Raw genomic sequence first — 18,127 nt, forward strand, 5'->3', positions numbered from 1 at the left:
AAGATTTGCAACATTTCAGATGTTGCAGGATTTCAGAGTGAATATTATATAATACTGTATTATTAAATAAATCAGCTATGTTTCAAGTTCGCAAAGAGAACCAGCGAAGAAGGGATAGGCGTACCGTTGTTTAAGGAACGTACGTTGAGGAACAATACTGTTCCCTGACCGGGAACAGTAAGACCAACGGCTATACTAGTTGTGGTAGCCGTACAACTTCCTCCTAATACGACGATACTATTTGTCACATTCGTAACAAGTTAACATTGAGTACCATATTTTAATTTTAAAAAAACCTTTAAGTGAGATATTTGAAAGCTTGCCTATCTTGAATATACGTATACTTACTTGTCTTGCAAACCTATGTAGTTTCCTGTCTAGACGTACGTACCTAGATGCAGGATTAATTCCATACCGGCGCCGCATTCTACGAAACAGACTGCAAGCAAGTCTGACTGGCTGCGCTGACTGCGATATGTGGTCATTTGTTCTTATTGTTTTCTTCCTGAAATAACTTCTACTATGTTGACACGTAGTGTATGTGACCAGACAGGCGTCGCCATCCTATCTCGATTGTTTCCCAATTTTTATATTCAATCGATATTCCGTGCTACAATGCTTAAGTATCTGACTACTTGACATCACAGCACAACATATATCAGGGAGGTGATTATTTTGTTGGGGTTTTCCTGTTCATTTCGTTGTCTGTCTTGTTGATTTTTTCCGTGTTCCGAACCTTATAGTTATCAGATAATAAATAAAAGTGCGAGTGACTGTTCGAAGTAGTATTCCCTTTTCTTTTCAGCTGCTCCTTGGAAAAGGTGTCTGTCCGCCGCTGTAGATTTGCGCCTAATCGGAAACAATGCCATACTCTACACCACCGTATTATGTTTCGAGTTCTACGGTATCGTCGTTCCTTAATGCCACTCCCTGCCATCATGACACGCTGTGTGCCTATGCCCGGATTCGAACCTACGCTGCAACGCATCCCTAATTTTAGCAGGCAAATGTGCCAGCCACTACGTTGTTTTGGACTTCAATTCAGTTCATGCTTGCGTTCCTATATTCTTAAGTTTTGCTAACTAGACATTTCGATTCGAGATAAGAAATGTTTGCTTTTTTTTGTGACATTTCGTAGCCAACTTCGGTCATTTCATAACCCCACATGTGGGGGTCATCAGCACTCACAAGAAAGACCTCGGGCAAAATTACTATTAGGAACTTTTGCAATCAGACGCAGTTTTTTTTAGTTACATCTCTCCCTATTTCTGTCGCCTGGTGACTTTTGGCTTTCGTTATTTTAAAAAAAAAATGTTGATGATCCTGTGTAGAAGCCGATGGCCTTGCTGTAGCGTGGTGAGGAGTCCTCACAAATTGGACGACACGCTAGTTCCAACGAGCTCAGTTCACTGATGCCATGGAAACGGCACCGTATTAATGTAATTAGGAACGCATTTTCTAACGACGGCATATTCAGAAACAAGCATTTCACATGCTGCTCCCGCTGGCCCTGATCCTGCATCAGTGCAAGCGTGTTACTGATGGAAGTAGCAAAAAACAGAATTGTACAATCCTGCCACTGGCATCCATGTCCGCGACTCATTTAACCAACTCTGGCGCGTCCAGTCTGTATCGGTGGCTGTCACTGAATCCACTAATAAATGGACACTGACGAGCACCTACTGTCCAACGCGGTCGAACCTCGACGTCGTTGCTGCTCTGCCGACTGGAGCCACTTTCCATCCGCCAGAAAATCTAGTTCAGTAACGCTGCCAGGCGCTCCCGCTGTAACCACAAGCAGAGAGACGATCGCTGACGGTCCAGCTGAAGTAGGCCCGGTCGTTTGGTCGATCGGTCCGTCCGTCCGTCCGTCCGTCCGTCCGTCCGTCCATCCCCCGGGTAATTGCCTGGCTAAGCCGTCGTTCTCATGGTTATTGTTTGGGGAGGCAGGAGCGGCGGCAGTGGCAGGCAGCGAAACAATGTATTGCTCTTGGTGTCGCTGTAGCTGTCGCCATCGCTAAAAGAACGGCCGTAACGCAATCCCAGATTTGGCAGAGCGGCATTGAAAGTTTATATATATATATATAAACTAGTATAACTTGTGTGTGATGTTGTAGTAGTCTGCAAGGCTTATCATAGGGCCGTGTGCTTTCTGTGAAGCATACGAGCGGCGTCGCGTCGCTTGTAGGATCGTAGTTCGTTTGCAAGTCGCGTCTCGACAACAAGTTCTATCTAACTGGGAACGTAGTTCTTGTATGGGTGAGAACGAACAATATAGTTCGTTTTCGTATGCATATATGTCTAGACACGACAGAGCGTCAAACAGTATCGTGTCGTCACACCCGGAGAAATATCTGCGAGTATCTGTTGCGTAAAGGATGGCCGCATAGGTTAGCCAGATGAAATCTGCGTGAGCTTTTCGTGGGGCAGGATAATAACACCCACCAAGTTACTAGTCGCATAGAATGTTTCAAAAACGTTCTTCAGTCGGAAATGCATTTAAACAGTTAACTTAATTCGGACTGTTATAGAATCACGTATAGGGTCGCAAATATCATATTCTAAGTACTGCTCGCTAGCAGCGAAGAAGACGAAATGGGCTACCCAATTAGCACTCAGTTTCGCGGTTTATAGGACGGCTGTTCTCTGCGCCGCTTCCCTACACGTATTATATTCGGGATGTATTGTCGTTAGGGTGAGTTGGCATATGTTCGAGTAGTATTTGAGACCACTAATTAAGGTTACAGCTTCAATTATTCTAAATCAGAGCATGGGTACCTTAAAAAGAAAAGTTGGTCATTTCGACAACACTCGAAAATAGATACAACCCCTTCGTTGACGATTTAAGGCCTGTAACAGGCGCCCTTCCACACGGTTAAAAAGGTCGAAATCGTTTAAACAGGATCAGTCGTGCTGTATTCAGGAGAAATTCAAATAGGCGTATCTATAATGCCAACCAAATCTAGGCACGACGTCTTGAGACGTCGATAAACCTATAACCCCGGGTTTATTGTACGATCATAGTGCGCCTACGCATTTCTCAATCAGCAATCAATCGATCGATCGATCGATCAGCGAAAATGCTTATGTTGAAACAAGCTACATATATTGTGATGCAGTATTTCAGCAATCAATCATACAGAATATAAGATTATGTCAGTGGCAATGCAAGATGTATAATTATGTAACTAATCTTAATGGTAATACGAGTGAAGCAAATTCCTACTTAAATAGTCACCTCTTATCAGCTTGATTGTTTTATATCCGGACTTGTATCTAGTGGACATTTTTAAGCGACAACTAGTGTTATCGAAGAGTTTGTTTCGTTGTTTGCTTTGCAAAAAAAAAAAAAAGGGATCAGTACAAAGCTATTTTCTCATGCACACAAACAAACGTCAATTAGAAACGTTCTCTATCCGAAAGTGCTCCGACAAACATCAGCGTTATTATTCCATTATGGGGAATCTTATCAATGACTATGGTGCGTCTACAAAAGCTGCGTTGAAACAGCCTTGATCGGGACAAAAATTTACTTTATGGATATTTGCCCACGGCCATTGTTCGTTAAAGGCTATTTACCCACGCATACATGCCCTACTAGGCACGTGTAGTTGTAGCATTCCTATTTGCACCGTAATGTATTTGCAGCCGAATTTACGATGTAATGGAACGTCGTGCTGCGATCATTTGCCAATCAATAACAAAGACAGTGGCACCATCTAAAAAAATACTGCGGATACTTGTGGCTCGCTGCTACTGCTGCTGCTGCTACTACTGTCGTCGTCGCGGTTATCGTTAAAATCGCTTACCCTGAGACGAGTGAAGTATTTGTACCATTGACTCGTTGGTGTGGAGGGAGTCGACTGGCTATCGACGAACCAGTCGGGCGCCAGAGACAGACGCAGACAGAGGTAACGTTTTCTGGTTTAACTTGCCGCTGTTGTGCAGTCCGGCTGTCGTGGCTCTTTCTGGCAGCTTATGTCTGTCCGCAGGTCCCCCGGCTTCGAAACAGTCGCGGACGCGAAACAATCATCCAATTCGACCACAGCATTTACGATGACAATGACGTCTGCGGTCCATTCGGCAGGCGAGTAAACGATGTAAGACAGAATGATTACTAGGAGAGAGAGAAAATTATTGTGGGGTGGAGTAGCATATCATCATGGGGGTACGAAAAGTTCCCGCTGGGAATTGTTTCGTTCGAAGTTTGTTGCTGTGCTGACCGAGTCACTGTTACCGTTCGGGTTACTGTTGGCCGAGGCTATCGCTGTTTCTGAAGCGATTGCCTTTACGACAGCGTTCTCGCCTCTGTTCTGAAAGCTAGATTTTTGCAAGCCTCTCAATATAGGCAAAGATAACAGTAGTAATCAGGAGTGAATAGTAAACGATGGAAAGCTGTTAGCGTAACGCTGTCTGTCTGCCTGCCTGCCTGCCTGCCTGTCTGATCATTATCTGCATCACATGATAAATTTCCATTTGCCTTGCATTCATAAAGTATACGATGTTTATCCCTTGATTACTATTTCTACTGCGTACGCGTTCAACCCATTCAAAGAGACCTCTTGATGAAATATAATAGAATTGCTCGCTCCATCTGTGCATCGTTTGCTCTCTCGTTCTGCGGCTAGGTTAGGCTTCATCTAAAGCGACTTATGTACTGTCATAGAACCTATTAGGCAAAAACGGCTCGCGCGTTTCTTCTGTCACTCTGATCCACATGGCTGAGTCTGCGATGCATGTGATTAATTAGATAAACGCCTAGAGCTTATAAATAGACTAGGAAGCATCACTGATAATGCGCCTCATCTGTGCCAACATTGTGTTGGGCCTGGTCTCGGTCCGTCAAAGCTAGCAAAGGGATATTTTGACTAAGAAGACTCAGCACGGTTCTTCACGTTACCAACAATCGTTTCAGTGCACAGTCTTCAGACTGTGTATCAGCTGCTTACCCCCGTTTCGCTGTAGGTACCCAGTGTCATTGTAACGGCCGCATGACTAACAAAAATACTGCTCACTAGTCAAATTGGAACGAAACTTAAACTGGTCCTATCTGACCCTGAAGGGGACGAAAAGCGGATAATTTGTTCTAAGAAACTTCCAGTGATTGCTAAACAACTTTTTTTGCGTTAAAATGTTTTTACCACGTTTATTGCGCAGTTTAAAGGTCGGCGGTAAATTCAGTTAAATAAAAATTCTATGCGAAAAAGGAAACATAATGCAAACCTTATTTTTCCCTTGGACAAATGTATGTGTTCTCAGCGATAGTTGAAAAGCAGAATTGAATGGGTTCACTTAATTATGTAATGACAGTGCAAAAAACTGCGTGCTTATCCGTTTCGCAGAAAACGGGAAGCTGTTATGATCATCATTCACACTGGGGGCATTTGTTGAAGGTCTCTACCGCTAGGTTAGATTGTGAGTTAAATTCAGTAATGTATTTGAAAGCTTTTTAGGGTTGGCCGCGCCCACTGCTACCTACAGTCGTAGCATAAAAATCTATATTTGGAAATCTTCTGCAAACACTGTCCAAATGCAAAACTGATGTCTGCTTTTTAATAAGATTGCAACACCCCATTAAAATGCATGGAAATACTGATTCACGATACTGTAGAGACAGCAATGGACAAAGTTACACGGAAATCGCAAAAGCTATGTTTCTGCATTTTTACAAAGACATATGCTTACATCTATTTTACCACCTGCTGGAAATATATGTAATTTTTGTTTGAAGATATGAGTATAATGATTGTATCTGTATCTAATTTTATACCATAAATAATTTTTGATCGTTGAATGGTTTCTAGACTTAGGTCGTCAAGCAATCCTTTCCATACTTATGAGCCAAAAACCTCAGATCTGGATGCTACCTAAATATATACATAGTGCTCTGTCTGCTGGCAAACCATTCGTTGAATTAGGACGCAAGCGTAAATGCAGGCGCAAATTTAAGGCCCGTTTTCTCATTTCGGAGATGAACAAAAGCACTTATAAGGCCTTTACGCCCTGTCATCATATTTTGCACATCGCTATACTTGAATGTTTGATTTCTCGTTCGCAAGCAGAGTAGATGCGTACATTGGCTATGGCACCTCCCAGAATGCGGAAAAAAACCTGAGAACTAGACCTCAAGCACATCCAACATTCAGTGTTTCACTAAATTCAACAACTGCACTAACACCGTTGATGTAATAGAGACTGAATGAATAGAACAAAGAGTGATTCTAACCTGTACTTGCAGGGCTTCTTTCGGAACATTTTCGGATTCGTTGTTGTCAACGTTCGGTCTCTCAGCCGCGACTACCCTAGATACCTTACACCCAACTACAAGTTCGTATACGAACGGCGTCTTTATCCTTCACATACGGCCGCATATGACCACATACGTTCATGCGTCTTGTCCGAGCTAGAATTTCCGTTCAAGTTCAGCGATATTCGTGACGCTAGTTCGACTGGAAACTTTTTACTAAACGTTTACCGTTTACAGAACAAAAATACGAGCCTCAGAGTTGCTGTTCGCTCTCATTTGTTTCGGACTCTTCTCATCTATATGATTTCAATATCTCTGCCGTTACTCGTTTTAGGGTTTCTACATTACTCGTTTTCAGGTGCTGATTTAGTATAGACGATTTGGATAACGTTAATTGTCACAATCTAGCTCGTGTTCTTATTTCGAGTCAGCCGTACTACGCCGCTGTCGAACGCCGCGGATGATGACGGAGTTTCAGTGCAGCTGATGTTGTTCAGTCCTTCCGCGCACCACGGACACAAGGGCAAGACCACTGAAACTGATACCCCACTGCCAGTTATGACTGACACAGGCGACGTGACACGCGTTGCTGCTTCTCGCGGTGGCAGTGGACCGGTCCGCCGTCACAGGCGGCACAGGCCTTCTGCAAGAGGACGACTGCTGTTTGACGTTTTTGGAAAGGGAGAAGAGAGACTCGTGCGGTAAGAACGGACCAACGCTTGCTAAACTGCCATTTGCCAAAGCTTTGTCTCCATGGGGCTGGGAGGCAAGGCAGCACCGACTTGAAACTAGCTGGCGGTGGAGTAACCCAGAATGACAACAATCACATCAACCAGAACAGCGAAAACAACAACGAAAGTAAAATAACAGACACGACAAGTAACAAGAGCTAGATATTTAATGGTAAACGGGAGCGAAACAGAGTCGGCAATGTTTCCTGAATCGACTGAAAACACAAACCGGCAACTTAACAGGGACAAACGCCTCCACTGACATATATAGCATCAAAATCAGACATAGGCAAATGTAAGTCATACACTGAAATTAGTATTTCATGCGGTTCCGCCGATTTTCAACCCGAAGCTGAATGATAGTTTACGCATCAAAGTCGAGCACTATAATCGCTGAGCCAAACGAGACTCATGCTACCAGATCAATAACTTATAGATATTAGTCTACCTTGAACTTAGTCTGATCGTAGTCCGCAATGAAAATACAATAGTGAAAGCGCTTTACTTGCGCCTGGACAATCACTTCAGATGTTAAGGGCCCTTCTGTGAGGTATGTGGCAAAAGTTATATAATCTCGAATCATATAAGGGGCGTATACATATAATATACATGATATAAACATTTATATCAGTTAATTACAATGCAAGTACCTTGCTTCTTTCAGACCGCTCGGAAACAAACAATCATTTACACATTTCCTAGCAATGATCTAGAACTGAGACGTTTTGTTAAATGGTCGTATTCGAGTCGTACGATCAGTGAACCCCACTTTCATCCCAACTACAGATAGTACGAGCGCTAAACTGGACGAAAACGCTACAAAACGGATAACAATGGTCTAAACACGAACAATCTCTGTCTCTTTAGATGTAAAGTTACAATAGTTTATAGTAATAAGTAGTTTTTCAATCTAATTTAACTTATATCATTTGTTACTGGGTGATACAAGCGAGCTTGTTCGGTATCATTAGCTTAATGCTAAAATGTAATTAATGAAATTGTTAGCTTACTTTAGCAGCTTCTCTATCCGGTATGTTTATTCAGCAAAATGGCTACGTTTCTAATGTCAACAATCAAAATGGCCATCTATGAACAAGCCTACTCAGCCATATTTCAATCAAATGAAGTGCTTCATTTATCAAATGGCTTTAATCGTAAGTGAATCTGCGGAGCGACACGGTAGTTTTGTCGTCATCATCATCTGATTTACCTATCTCCGTTCATCTCGAGAGTGGTAGCTACATATAACAGATGTTGTCATGCAAGCACCGTCCTTCAATTATTAACAATGCGAGCTTCAAAACTACCAGATCGTATTTGAAGCATCCTGAACCGCAGCTCTGGCAACGTCATCAACCTTGATCAACAATTCGTGAAGCTGACAGTGACCGTGTACGTTTTACGTAAAGTTTTACGATCTTCTGCCTCAAGAAAAACGTCAGGATGAGCTACTTCATTCCGAAACATCGCGTTCCATGTAACACATCATTAACGCTTAGCGAAGGACACTTACCCACCGTGGTTGACGAAGTACGTTATTCAACGGGTATTTAAAATTGCATAGTTCTTGAAGGTGCGCATAGGTCGGGTCACATAGCTAAAGGCGAATATGGCCTTACTGAGCTCAAGACGTATTGCCGTCACGGTACATGCGCAACTTAAATTCAATGATGACCAATAGATTTGTGAAAGCAAGTACCAAGGCAATTATTTAAATATATTTTGCTGTTGTTTAGTTTTATACAGGCGTTACAGAACGGTAAACACTGTTTTGAGCTGGACGGGAAAAAAGCACGGTGTTAACGTAGCGACATCTATTACTGAAAAGAGATGTAATTGCATCATTCAACTTGATTGAAAAGTTCAATCAAGCTACAGCCGAATATGAAGTATTACTAGAAACTGTTTGAAGATGCTGTAGAGGAAGTATTTGTACTGTATCTGTCTGGTAACTTATGATACCTTTCTATGAGCACACTGTTAGATGAAGATGCTGTCCCATTAGGAATTGTGGATCGGTAATTTTTTCGGATACAGTCATCTTTATCTTGCTCTACTATGTGAAGTTCAATTAAATAACAAATTACGTATCTAATTTGATACATTGCACTAGGTTAAACTGTCAAAACGTTTGTACGCTAGCTAAAATTCGTTAAATAGAATAATAATTACTAAAATTTCATTAATAATGCTTTGACCTTGTTTTTTTTCTATTCACTTCTTCAATGGATCTAGTTCATGCCGTTCTGTTATGTAGAACGCTTTGCTGAAAAAGGAACAGCTGATATTTGGGGAATCTCCACTGAGTTAATTTTCAACGGAGCACAGTATGCCAGACTCAAGTAAGAACTTTTCTAATAAACCCATTCTGCATTTTATTTGTATGTAGCGAAATTTTGCAAAACATTTAAACAGGAACTGCTTCTACTCAGCTTCATCACCCGCCCCAGGGGGGATAACAATAGACGCAGAAATTACGGGACCGTTAGAAAATATCTGCGAAAATATGTAACTCGGAAGAGTAAATAAAAGATTTTAGTTTTTGCGTATCTTGCAAGTCAATATACATGTAAATTGATCGTTTCGCAGAGAAAAAAAATGTCGTTGGACAAAAGACCGACGTGTCGTATCCACCTAAAAATACATAATCTTTCTGAAGGTCTACTTGTATGGTATTGTATCGTGATGAAAATCTCCTGAATCGGTAAGAAGAGATGTGATCCGGTAATAAAGAGAGTATGTATTTTAGAGTGAGTCTCGTGAACGAGAAGAATGTTGGAGCTGGCAAATCCATTGGAAATGGTTCGTTTCCCCCGGAGAGCGCTTTTGGGCTTCTCGAAAACGCGGTACGTTAGCCAACTTGGCCTCAATGACTTTTATGGATCCGCATATTTTAATACGTCTAACGGAAAGCGACTAATAGTATAATAATACATCGCCAATAATTAACCGCAGGCAAAAACTGTTGTCAACAAATCAAAAATGATTTCAACAAGCTATAAGTACCAATAAAATACCAGATAATGTGAAATACTGGTAAAGTGCGTTTTTGCATCGTTATAGGGAGCTATAGCTTACGCCAATCCTGGGATAGCAGAGCTGGAACGATTCGCCGTAGCCGACCCAATGGAAATCCTCGTAACTTTTTTCACGCTGCTCACCTGGAAACCCCAGAACCTGATAAATCCGTTTGCTTTCGTTCTTGCCTTTACATCGGGCGTCTGGCTTGTATTCGGTATCACATTAGTCTTTTTAGCTGCACTATCAGCTTTCGCTGACCGATTTCTCACTCCATGGAAAAGTCCTTCACAAAATTATGGGTTTGGTTTCTACTTGTGGGACTTCTTCAGCCGACTCTTTCCTCGAGGTACGAGATATATGTATTAAATGCTCGAATACACCGCTTTCTGATATATTCACAACCTGTCCCACCGTAGAGGCACGACGATAGATTCAGAAATTTATCAGTGATATGAGAGGCGCAACCATCGCATCGCATCGAAGCGGTTTCTTAAAACCGACTGCATGGTTGATGAGTTATTTATTTTTAGGGCAAATGCGACGTCGGGATACGTGGATTCGAATAATTATGGCGAGCTTCGTGCTACCCCTATCCGTATTGTTCATGACGATATTGAATAGTGAGCTCACATCAACGATGCTCATCACGAAGACCACGCCTACCGTCAACAGTTACGAAGATATTCTTCTCTTTAAAAATGTCAAAATCTATACTGAAAAAAACACGGTGCTTCATACCATGCTTTCGGTAGGAACATTGTTTGGCTTTGATTTTTTCAAAATTAATACCAAGTCGCATAGATAAAATTGTTGTAGATAGAAAGTAATCCCAGGATGATAAGCAGCATGGCTTAATACACAGCCAAACTCGATGTGCGTCTTGTCTGTTTTTTTTTTTTTGTTAATTAAATTGTAATTAGTTAAAAAGCTTAAATATTTTAGCTGCGAAATGGTGAAGCTTATAGATACAGCACTCTTCTTCTGTTTCGTTAGGAGGCGCGTTCGGAACTTTTTCAGCGGTTAAAACCGCGCGTGGCGCCTGTTGAAGGTATATTCATCCAAACGCCTAATACATACAAGTTACTAAGGTGAGCAATGACGTAGCATAATATCCGAACCCACAATACGAATCATTCGATTACCACTGTGGATTTTATCGCCTCATTAAGTGAGCTTCTTTTAAAAGTGTCGTATACTTAAAGCTATAGCATCACATAAATTTGTATCGCTTCTACAATCTGTGTAGTAAATGTACAGCTGATTTCCTTCGAGCACGTAAAGAAACATTGCTAGTTGACAAATCTGGCGATGGATTGGATGGAAAGAGTTGTTTAATTGAAATTTACACCACTTCTGGAAACTGCAATCTATACTGATCATTTAGCGCTGTGGAGCAACAAAGGGGCGTGATTGTGGTAAACGTCGATATGGCGCACAATTTAATTGTAACGGCGCATAGAAAATGGCATCGCTGTCCGCATCTACAAGTAGCACGCGAACAAGCCGGTTTACTTCTAGCTAACGTATTTCTCAGCCGAAAAATTCCTGACCGGACTAGACGGAAATTACGGAAGGGGTATGTGCGTCTGAGAGAGTAGATGTTTGTTATGCTCTTTTACCATACGATATAGCTACTACTAAAGTTTGGCTAGGAAAAAGATAACCATACGTCATCCCACTTCGAGATACACGACGTGATCACCCTTTGTTTCTCACTAATGAAACAAAATCAGTGACCAATCGAGATTTTGTTTATTACTTTTTCGTATGGTCCAGACACAGATGGTCGTGCAAGCGGTTTTAGGGTGCTGTTGTCCCGACAACGGGCCCAATGAAAGGCCCGGCTTGCGGTGTGCCGCGTACCTAACATGAAAAAAAGCGTTTAGAGCTGGCATACTAGCTATAACAGCAGTTGAAAGGCCGTGATTCGATCCCTATGTTGAGCTCATTTTTTCCATTGAGTGCCTTCAAATTAATCTAAATTTATTAGATGAATTAGGTTTTGCTATCGTACTTCACGGCGTCGTTTTAGCATGCACAACTAGTACATGTAATCCTCACAAAAAATATTAGCCTTTTTTTTTTATATTTGAAGACCATTTAATACATAGAATAGATACACGCAATGCATGCGGCATAACGATCTCATTATTGTCATGTTTCGCAGGTTTCGAGCAACCCACGAAGGTGGCTTCCTCACAAAAGCTCTAGAATGGACGCGTCGTGATTCGAGCGCATGCTTGAGTCGTTCTGATAATGAATTAAAGCCAATGACCTTTAACCAATTGGAAGGGTCCTTTATGGTTTTGGCGATCGGTGGTGTGTCGAGCCTTTTGTCCTTGCTCATTGAAGTGGCATGGGCGAAAGACTTGCATAGATCCTGTTGCTCCTCGCGATCTGGCCGTGTCTTATGCCGAGCGCTAGCGAAGGCAAACATCTCGCGACTTAATACTTTAAAATGATATATATATATATATATATATATGGATGACTACTCTGAATTACATGATTCACTGAATACAAGTTGGTATCATTAAACAATTAAACAGCTGCTGTCGATAAAAATGCGGTTTCTAATAATAGTGATATAACAAAAAAACGTAATGGAAATTATTATTTTCACGTTTTTATTGGTACGATGTAATGGTATTCTATTGACTGAACATGATTGCTAATGTTGCTTAATACTTATATAAATGTAATGAAATTTTACGGAATAAATCTTAATATCTATCAATGTATATGTAAACTTTTGAAGAAAAATTGAATTTGAAAAAACAAACACCTAACTATTGTCGATTGAAATGACTCTTGATAGAGCGAAAAATTAACGTTTTAGCTTTCTGTTCAATGTGTACTTGCCTTCATCGTTTTTGAAGTCATCTTTGGAGTCGCCACCGACCTAGCTAACGACAATTGCCCTTATTTCTTTGAAAAGGCGACGCCAACGCCATTTATTTATCCATCAAATGATCAAAGTTGCCCCGGTATGTCCTGAGATTGTGATAAGTTGAAAGCACTGTATTCTCTTAATTTACTCATTGCCGAAACTGGCCAATAGTAGATATTGTATAGACAATGCACTTCCCAGATGAACACTTGCAAATATTTACCATCTCTGCCTTCAGGAGTAATGTTGTGCATTATGAAACGATACATTCATGCATTGTACGCTGGAGCCGGTTAGAAGTAGACTTCACTTTTGCTCCAATAGGTTGAAAGTGTTTCATTTGACTATTGCTTTGCCTATGTTGATTAAGCCTTAGTTCTTCGTTACATTAAGGGTAGAGGTGATTACATGTATGCATGCATGTTGTCACTTAATGTTCCTATCTTGAGCCATCTATTCAGAACTTTGAAAAAAGGTAACTAATAACTTAACAATCTCCTCAACTGTACTGACCATACCTACCGAATTTACCCTTGTTCAAATTAGAAAATTATTCAAAATCTGGCGGTCAGATTAGGATGCAAGCGTATGATTCTCTAAGTCTTGATGACGCTAGAATATGGCTCTATTGTACAGGTAATGAGAATTCTTCTTTATGTAATATGTATAAACGCGTGAACCTTCTGAATGATTAAATCAATACCACAGACATCTTGCGCCCATTAGGAATGCGACCATAATAGACCTTTGTCAGGTCCAACATAATGCTAGATGTCATGAACTTCGTCGCGCCTCAGCTTATTCCTTCGATTTGAAGAAACGTGTGAGTGATACGACGAGCAGTTAGTTGTGCATACGATTCTTAATTTTTGAGAATGCGCTCATAGCTTCTTTGATCGTTTTCGGTTATATTGTGCTTGAGGTCTTGGTTTTCTCCGCGAAGGTAGGTAGTAAAGAGCATCAAAATTATAAGGTCGAGGGCATGCGATCAGTCTTTCCAAATGTTTGCCATATTGCTTTTTCTTCTTTAAACCACACGGCCAAAGTATCCGTGTGAAGGGTAAACTTGTGATTCGCTACGGAGTGAAGTAACGAACACGTCTTTGTTTCTCTGAGGATACGAATCTTCACTATTAGCCATTTTCTGAAACGAAGCTTCGTACCAATCTACGATTCGCTAACTGTCTATAATGGGTATCTGTCGATTATTATTAATATAAGGTTTCCAAGCCTATCTTGTAAGGTTGGATAGATTTTGTAAACGTAAATGGTTAGTAAAACGTGCATTTAGAAATAATTTTACGGAGATTGTACAGTTATTTTTGAAAATCGCTGTTTAAACTTATTTGCCTATGATAGTGTTCCCTATGGTCACGTGGTGACTTTGACGAAAATTAGAGAGCACCGCCATCTCGTACGAACTAAACAACTTATAATATATAAAAAAGGAAAAACTAATTTTGGTATAGGTTGATCAAATTTTAAACGACGAGGAACATCGAAACGTTAAACTTTGCTACTAATAAATAACTTTTCTTTAGCGCTAAACTAACGTCACCCATGTAATCTACTAGAAGAGATCTAGATAGCTACTCTAAATTCATGTTAATGTTCAATAAAAATCTTTCTTCAAATGTCACACTTAACTATTGAAGCTTTTTTAGCTACCAGTTATACCAATTTAGCTACTAAACTATGGTGTACTGCAGGTCGAGCCCTATGGCCGTATGACACGCCACAAAGACAGGACCTGCAGCCTATAAAGCCCAGTGTCATATGATTCTAAACACAGCTAAAGTGGACAGACTTCGGTAAGCACGAAATAAAGATGAATAAAGTATTTTCTGCTCGCATTGTGAAAAAAGATTGCGCAAAGAAATCTCTTTTGTCAAATCCTGCAGAAAAACTGCTAGCTATACAATAATCATTATCGTGCAAAATAATAGAGGTTCTTAACATTATAGGAGTGTCGTGATTACGGTCTCACAGCACTGGTATGGTAGCATCTTTCTTAAGTTCTGACTTTTGACCAGGCTCCGAAGTGACATTCGAAATCATTCTGGTAGAATAACTAGTAAAGACGTTTTGGTCTACTCGTTATATTAGGTTGATTGTGTAGGGTCTTTATACTACATCACTACCATATGCGTTTCCCACAATAACTAATATCAAACGCTTTATGCTCGCAGTGGGGTGAGCCCAAAAAATCTTTCTTACGTAATCGGTACACTGATGGAGAATTCCAAATCGCCATTGCCTTCCACTACCTTTAGTTATCGGTAAGTAACTACTGATTACAATAACATACAATTTGTGTGCACTTCCTTATTTGATGTACCTAGTAAATGAGTGGAAGTCCGCTTTTTTGTGTTTACAAATACATCGTAGCATAGCGGAGGTTTAAACCGCCAATGGCTCTTATGTGCCTGAAAAATGTATTGTAACTATTTTCAGTCGTCTTTCATTACAAGTGAGCTCAAATAGACTTCGGTCCCAATAAATCCATAAATAGAAGTGGGAGTACCTTTGCTAGGTCTTCGCAATAAGGAAAAATTATTCAAAGACTTAGATTAGCAGGTGTCATGGCGGATCCGGCCAATTCCAGAACAGCGTCTGCAAACAACTCTAGAATCGAGTGCTTATAATGATGCTGAGGCAACAAACTGTTCGTCAGTAAAGATTCTAATATGTTACAGGTCGCGTTGGTCTTCGTCAGCCCTGTTGTCGCGGAGGTGGATAAATGGATCGATGGAGACCCTATGGTAGTCCTTATAGAGAGGTGCTTATTGGTAACGTGGATTTCTCAAAAGCAGGTGGACAGGTTTCAGCTGTACGGGTGCCTTGACCCGAGCGTGTGGTGTATCTTAGTTTTCTTTGTAATTGCTTTAGCTTCTTCTCGCTTAGCCGTGGAGATCGCATTAAAGCAATTTGGACTTGAACTGAAGTCTTTTTTCAGTTTCCCCTGCACAGAGTGTTCCCACAAAGTAACGTAGTCGCGTAAGCAAATTAAACTAGGCCTACATGACACATGCATCATCAGTCACTAAATTTACGTTTAGAATTGCATGTGCTTCGAAGGACCTAAAAAAGAACTAATAATTATGTGGTGGGATACAGTAGCAGCATTTAGGAATCCTGCCATAAGTGCAAGAAACTGTCTCAGCTGTTTGTTACGCCTCTTACGCCGAGTTCATATAATTTTTCTAATATGACAATTATCTCTCAATTTAAAAGCTACATTTGACTTATAGCAAATGGCATTAAATTACCTGTAATGTTGTCCGTGTGCAGGAATACAGGGTATCCCGGTGGTTGGCGTCCAGTTGTGAAGAGGTAACTGCTTCCTAATGAGTTCATATGTGCTAGTCTACTTTGCATATTGTCTATGTTTGATCTTCCTGTGCCGATATTTTTTCAGTGACGGTACGATTGAATTTTATGGCTGTTCTCAGTAGCGTACTGACGTCAACTCTGCTTGTTCGGAATAGTTCAGAACCACTGAATAATTACCAAGATATTTTACTGTTTCCCAGGGTGCGCGTCTTGACTGAAGCCAAAGCGGCTTTTCACATCATTTTTGTGATACGAATATATTGCAAGCCGTAGTAATATTGCGTCTAATTCAGATAATTCGCAGATATTAAATTAGAAGGACCGTGCAAACTGCTTCCGGTAAATGTTCGGTTTTATGAATATTTTTTTACACAAGCACCATATGACGGATTCAGCAGCAGTTTTTGCCAAGTGTCTTGTATCTATTTCTCGCATGGTACTTGTAAAGTCCATCCTAAGTTTTTGAAACAACAATGGAAAACGTAAGTTTCTCTTGCATACGTCTTGAAACGCGCGTAATGACGTGTTAAATCGATATTCTTCTTAGTGAATTTGATCCTCTAGGTAGGTTACTGCTAAGAAACACGTATTGTCTATAATAGAATAAGAAACTCGCTCTAAAACAGCTCCTAGTGAATTTCACTTGACTTTCGTGTTATCGTTTTCTGCCTGATTAACTATTCTAACGACGTAAAATTTCGAATATAATGTATCTAAGAATCGAAAACGACTCCGTCACCCCACTAGGCATCACCTATAAGCGTGCTATGTAGTCGCGTATAGGTAGTGTAAATATGGTGACTTGCCTTACAATTAATTTGCTCGAAATTATCCACTTTATTTAAGTGGGCATTTGAAAATGGGTTGTCTTTTTCCGGGGATCTAGAACAGCTTTGTTCACTCAGTTGGCCCCTCGCGTAATCCCTGTACGAAGCTTATTCAACCTAATTTTTAAAATTTTCAGTCCACTCCCGATTTGCTTGTGCTAATGTCGCGAGTCAATATCGTTCGACTTACAGTAAGTAGAGTTCTACTTACTGCCAATGTCTTCTAAAGTTGAAACACACCAGGTCGTATCCAAAGAAGACTGCGTAAAGGTTAAACCATAGCTTTCGTAATTTCCTGATGACCTGATGACGGTGGACAAATGAGTTATTACAGTTTCGCTATTGATATCTTTGACTCGATTTTTAGTGACTGAAGTCTAAAAACCACCGAAGCAATGATCTGGATGTGAACCCAGTGTGCATAATGCACTTTTTAGTTGCCTAAGAAAAAAACTATTCCATGAAAGAAGGAAACATGTCGTCTAAGCCTCTGTGCTTTTACAGATAATATTAACAACTTTTTTTTAAGTAGAATTATGCATTTGTTCCTATGACATACCGAATCTAGTAGTCCTTATAGCAGCAGCGCAAGGTGCCTTAAAAACATTGACTATTTAACAAAGTGACAAACGTGTTCCTGTAATTACATCGTTCAACTGCTTTGACAGACAGAACGCGTCGGACAGCGGAAGCGCATCTGTATGGAAAGGCCATCGAACGACTAACACGCGACAGCATTGAGTATCTCATGCCTCGACACAACAAACTGCATTCGCTAACTCACGAGGGACTCGCAGGCCATTTGTGTTGCTAATGGAGAAATACGTCATGGCCACCATAGTTTACCCGGTCGAAACTATTGGAGATCGCTTGAAAAGCAATTATCTTACTTATTGCTGCTTGATTTTTATACGTGATATGATATTTAAACGTAAATAATGAGGAGTTGCCGATTTATTTTTTAAACTCGGACAAGATACTTGCAGCGTCGTTAATAATGCTAAGAGTAACTTCTTTTAATCTATATAGACCAGGCTACACTAGACAGATGTTTCTAAATCTCTGCTCTCACTATATT

The 18,127-nt window shown here is 40.6% G+C and overlaps 2 protein-coding genes and 2 long non-coding RNA genes across 10 annotated transcripts in view; 2 read left to right on the forward strand and 2 right to left on the reverse strand.

Moving 5' to 3' along the window:
- LOC111248572 (uncharacterized) overlaps nt 1-6,854 on the reverse strand; it is a 19,415-nt gene extending 12,561 nt beyond the window's left edge. Inside the window, exon 1 of the mRNA XM_022801097.2 lies at nt 6,227-6,854. Coding sequence (XP_022656832.1) covers nt 6,227-6,255 — 29 coding nt within the window. The 5' untranslated portion in view covers nt 6,256-6,854. The remainder of the gene's footprint in view (nt 1-6,226) is intronic.
- Nucleotides 6,811-12,736, forward strand: LOC111248570 (uncharacterized). Of its 4 annotated transcripts, XM_086986016.1 has the most exons (9): nt 7,023-7,273; nt 8,023-8,508; nt 9,214-9,320; nt 9,728-9,824; nt 10,042-10,345; nt 10,530-10,747; nt 10,993-11,087; nt 11,384-11,575; nt 12,167-12,736. In XM_086986016.1, exons 2-9 carry the CDS (start codon nt 8,422-8,424, stop codon nt 12,459-12,461), a joined length of 1,395 nt encoding a protein of 464 aa, XP_086842142.1. In that variant the 5' UTR covers nt 7,023-7,273; nt 8,023-8,421; the 3' UTR covers nt 12,462-12,736. The 4 variants fall into 4 exon arrangements, with proteins under 4 accessions (XP_022656829.2, XP_086842142.1, XP_086842141.1 ...); XM_022801094.2 differs by lacking the exons at nt 7,023-7,273; nt 8,023-8,508 and adding an exon at nt 6,811-6,948; XM_086986015.1 differs by having other exon boundaries at nt 7,023-8,508.
- Nucleotides 12,292-17,439, reverse strand: LOC147756178 (uncharacterized). Its single transcript, XR_015325661.1, has 3 exons — nt 16,159-17,439; nt 12,862-12,993; nt 12,292-12,419 (listed from the first exon to the last, which is right to left on the reverse strand). It is a non-coding gene; the product is annotated as an uncharacterized LOC147756178 (long non-coding RNA).
- Nucleotides 14,870-18,059, forward strand: LOC147756179 (uncharacterized). Of its 4 annotated transcripts, none has more exons than XR_015325651.1 (5): nt 14,870-15,168; nt 15,586-15,651; nt 16,181-16,222; nt 17,187-17,240; nt 17,718-18,059. It is a non-coding gene; the product is annotated as an uncharacterized LOC147756179 (long non-coding RNA). The 4 variants fall into 4 exon arrangements; XR_015325650.1 differs by having other exon boundaries at nt 14,960-15,168; nt 15,586-15,668; XR_015325648.1 differs by lacking the exon at nt 14,870-15,168 and having other exon boundaries at nt 15,254-15,678.
- Nucleotides 18,060-18,127: the final 68 nt, after the last annotated feature.

Source organism: Varroa destructor, unplaced genomic scaffold (assembly GCF_002443255.2).
Source record: "Varroa destructor unplaced genomic scaffold, Vdes_3.0 BEIS01000004.1, whole genome shotgun sequence".
NCBI classification, from domain to species: Eukaryota; Metazoa; Arthropoda; class Arachnida; order Mesostigmata; family Varroidae; genus Varroa; species Varroa destructor.

What these genes read in the sequence shown, in the direction of transcription:
- LOC111248570 (XM_086986015.1), top strand. Translation starts at nt 8,422, where the DNA reads ATGAGCTACTTCATTCCGAAACATCGCGTTCCATGTAACACATCATTA. An exon ending in TTGGGCTTCTCGAAAACGCG is followed by an intron (nt 9,825 to 10,041) that starts GTACGTTAGCCA and finishes GCATCGTTATAG; the next exon opens with GGAGCTATAGCTTACGCCAA. An exon ending in AGACGGAAATTACGGAAGGG is followed by an intron (nt 11,576 to 12,166) that starts GTATGTGCGTCT and finishes CATGTTTCGCAG; the next exon opens with GTTTCGAGCAACCCACGAAG.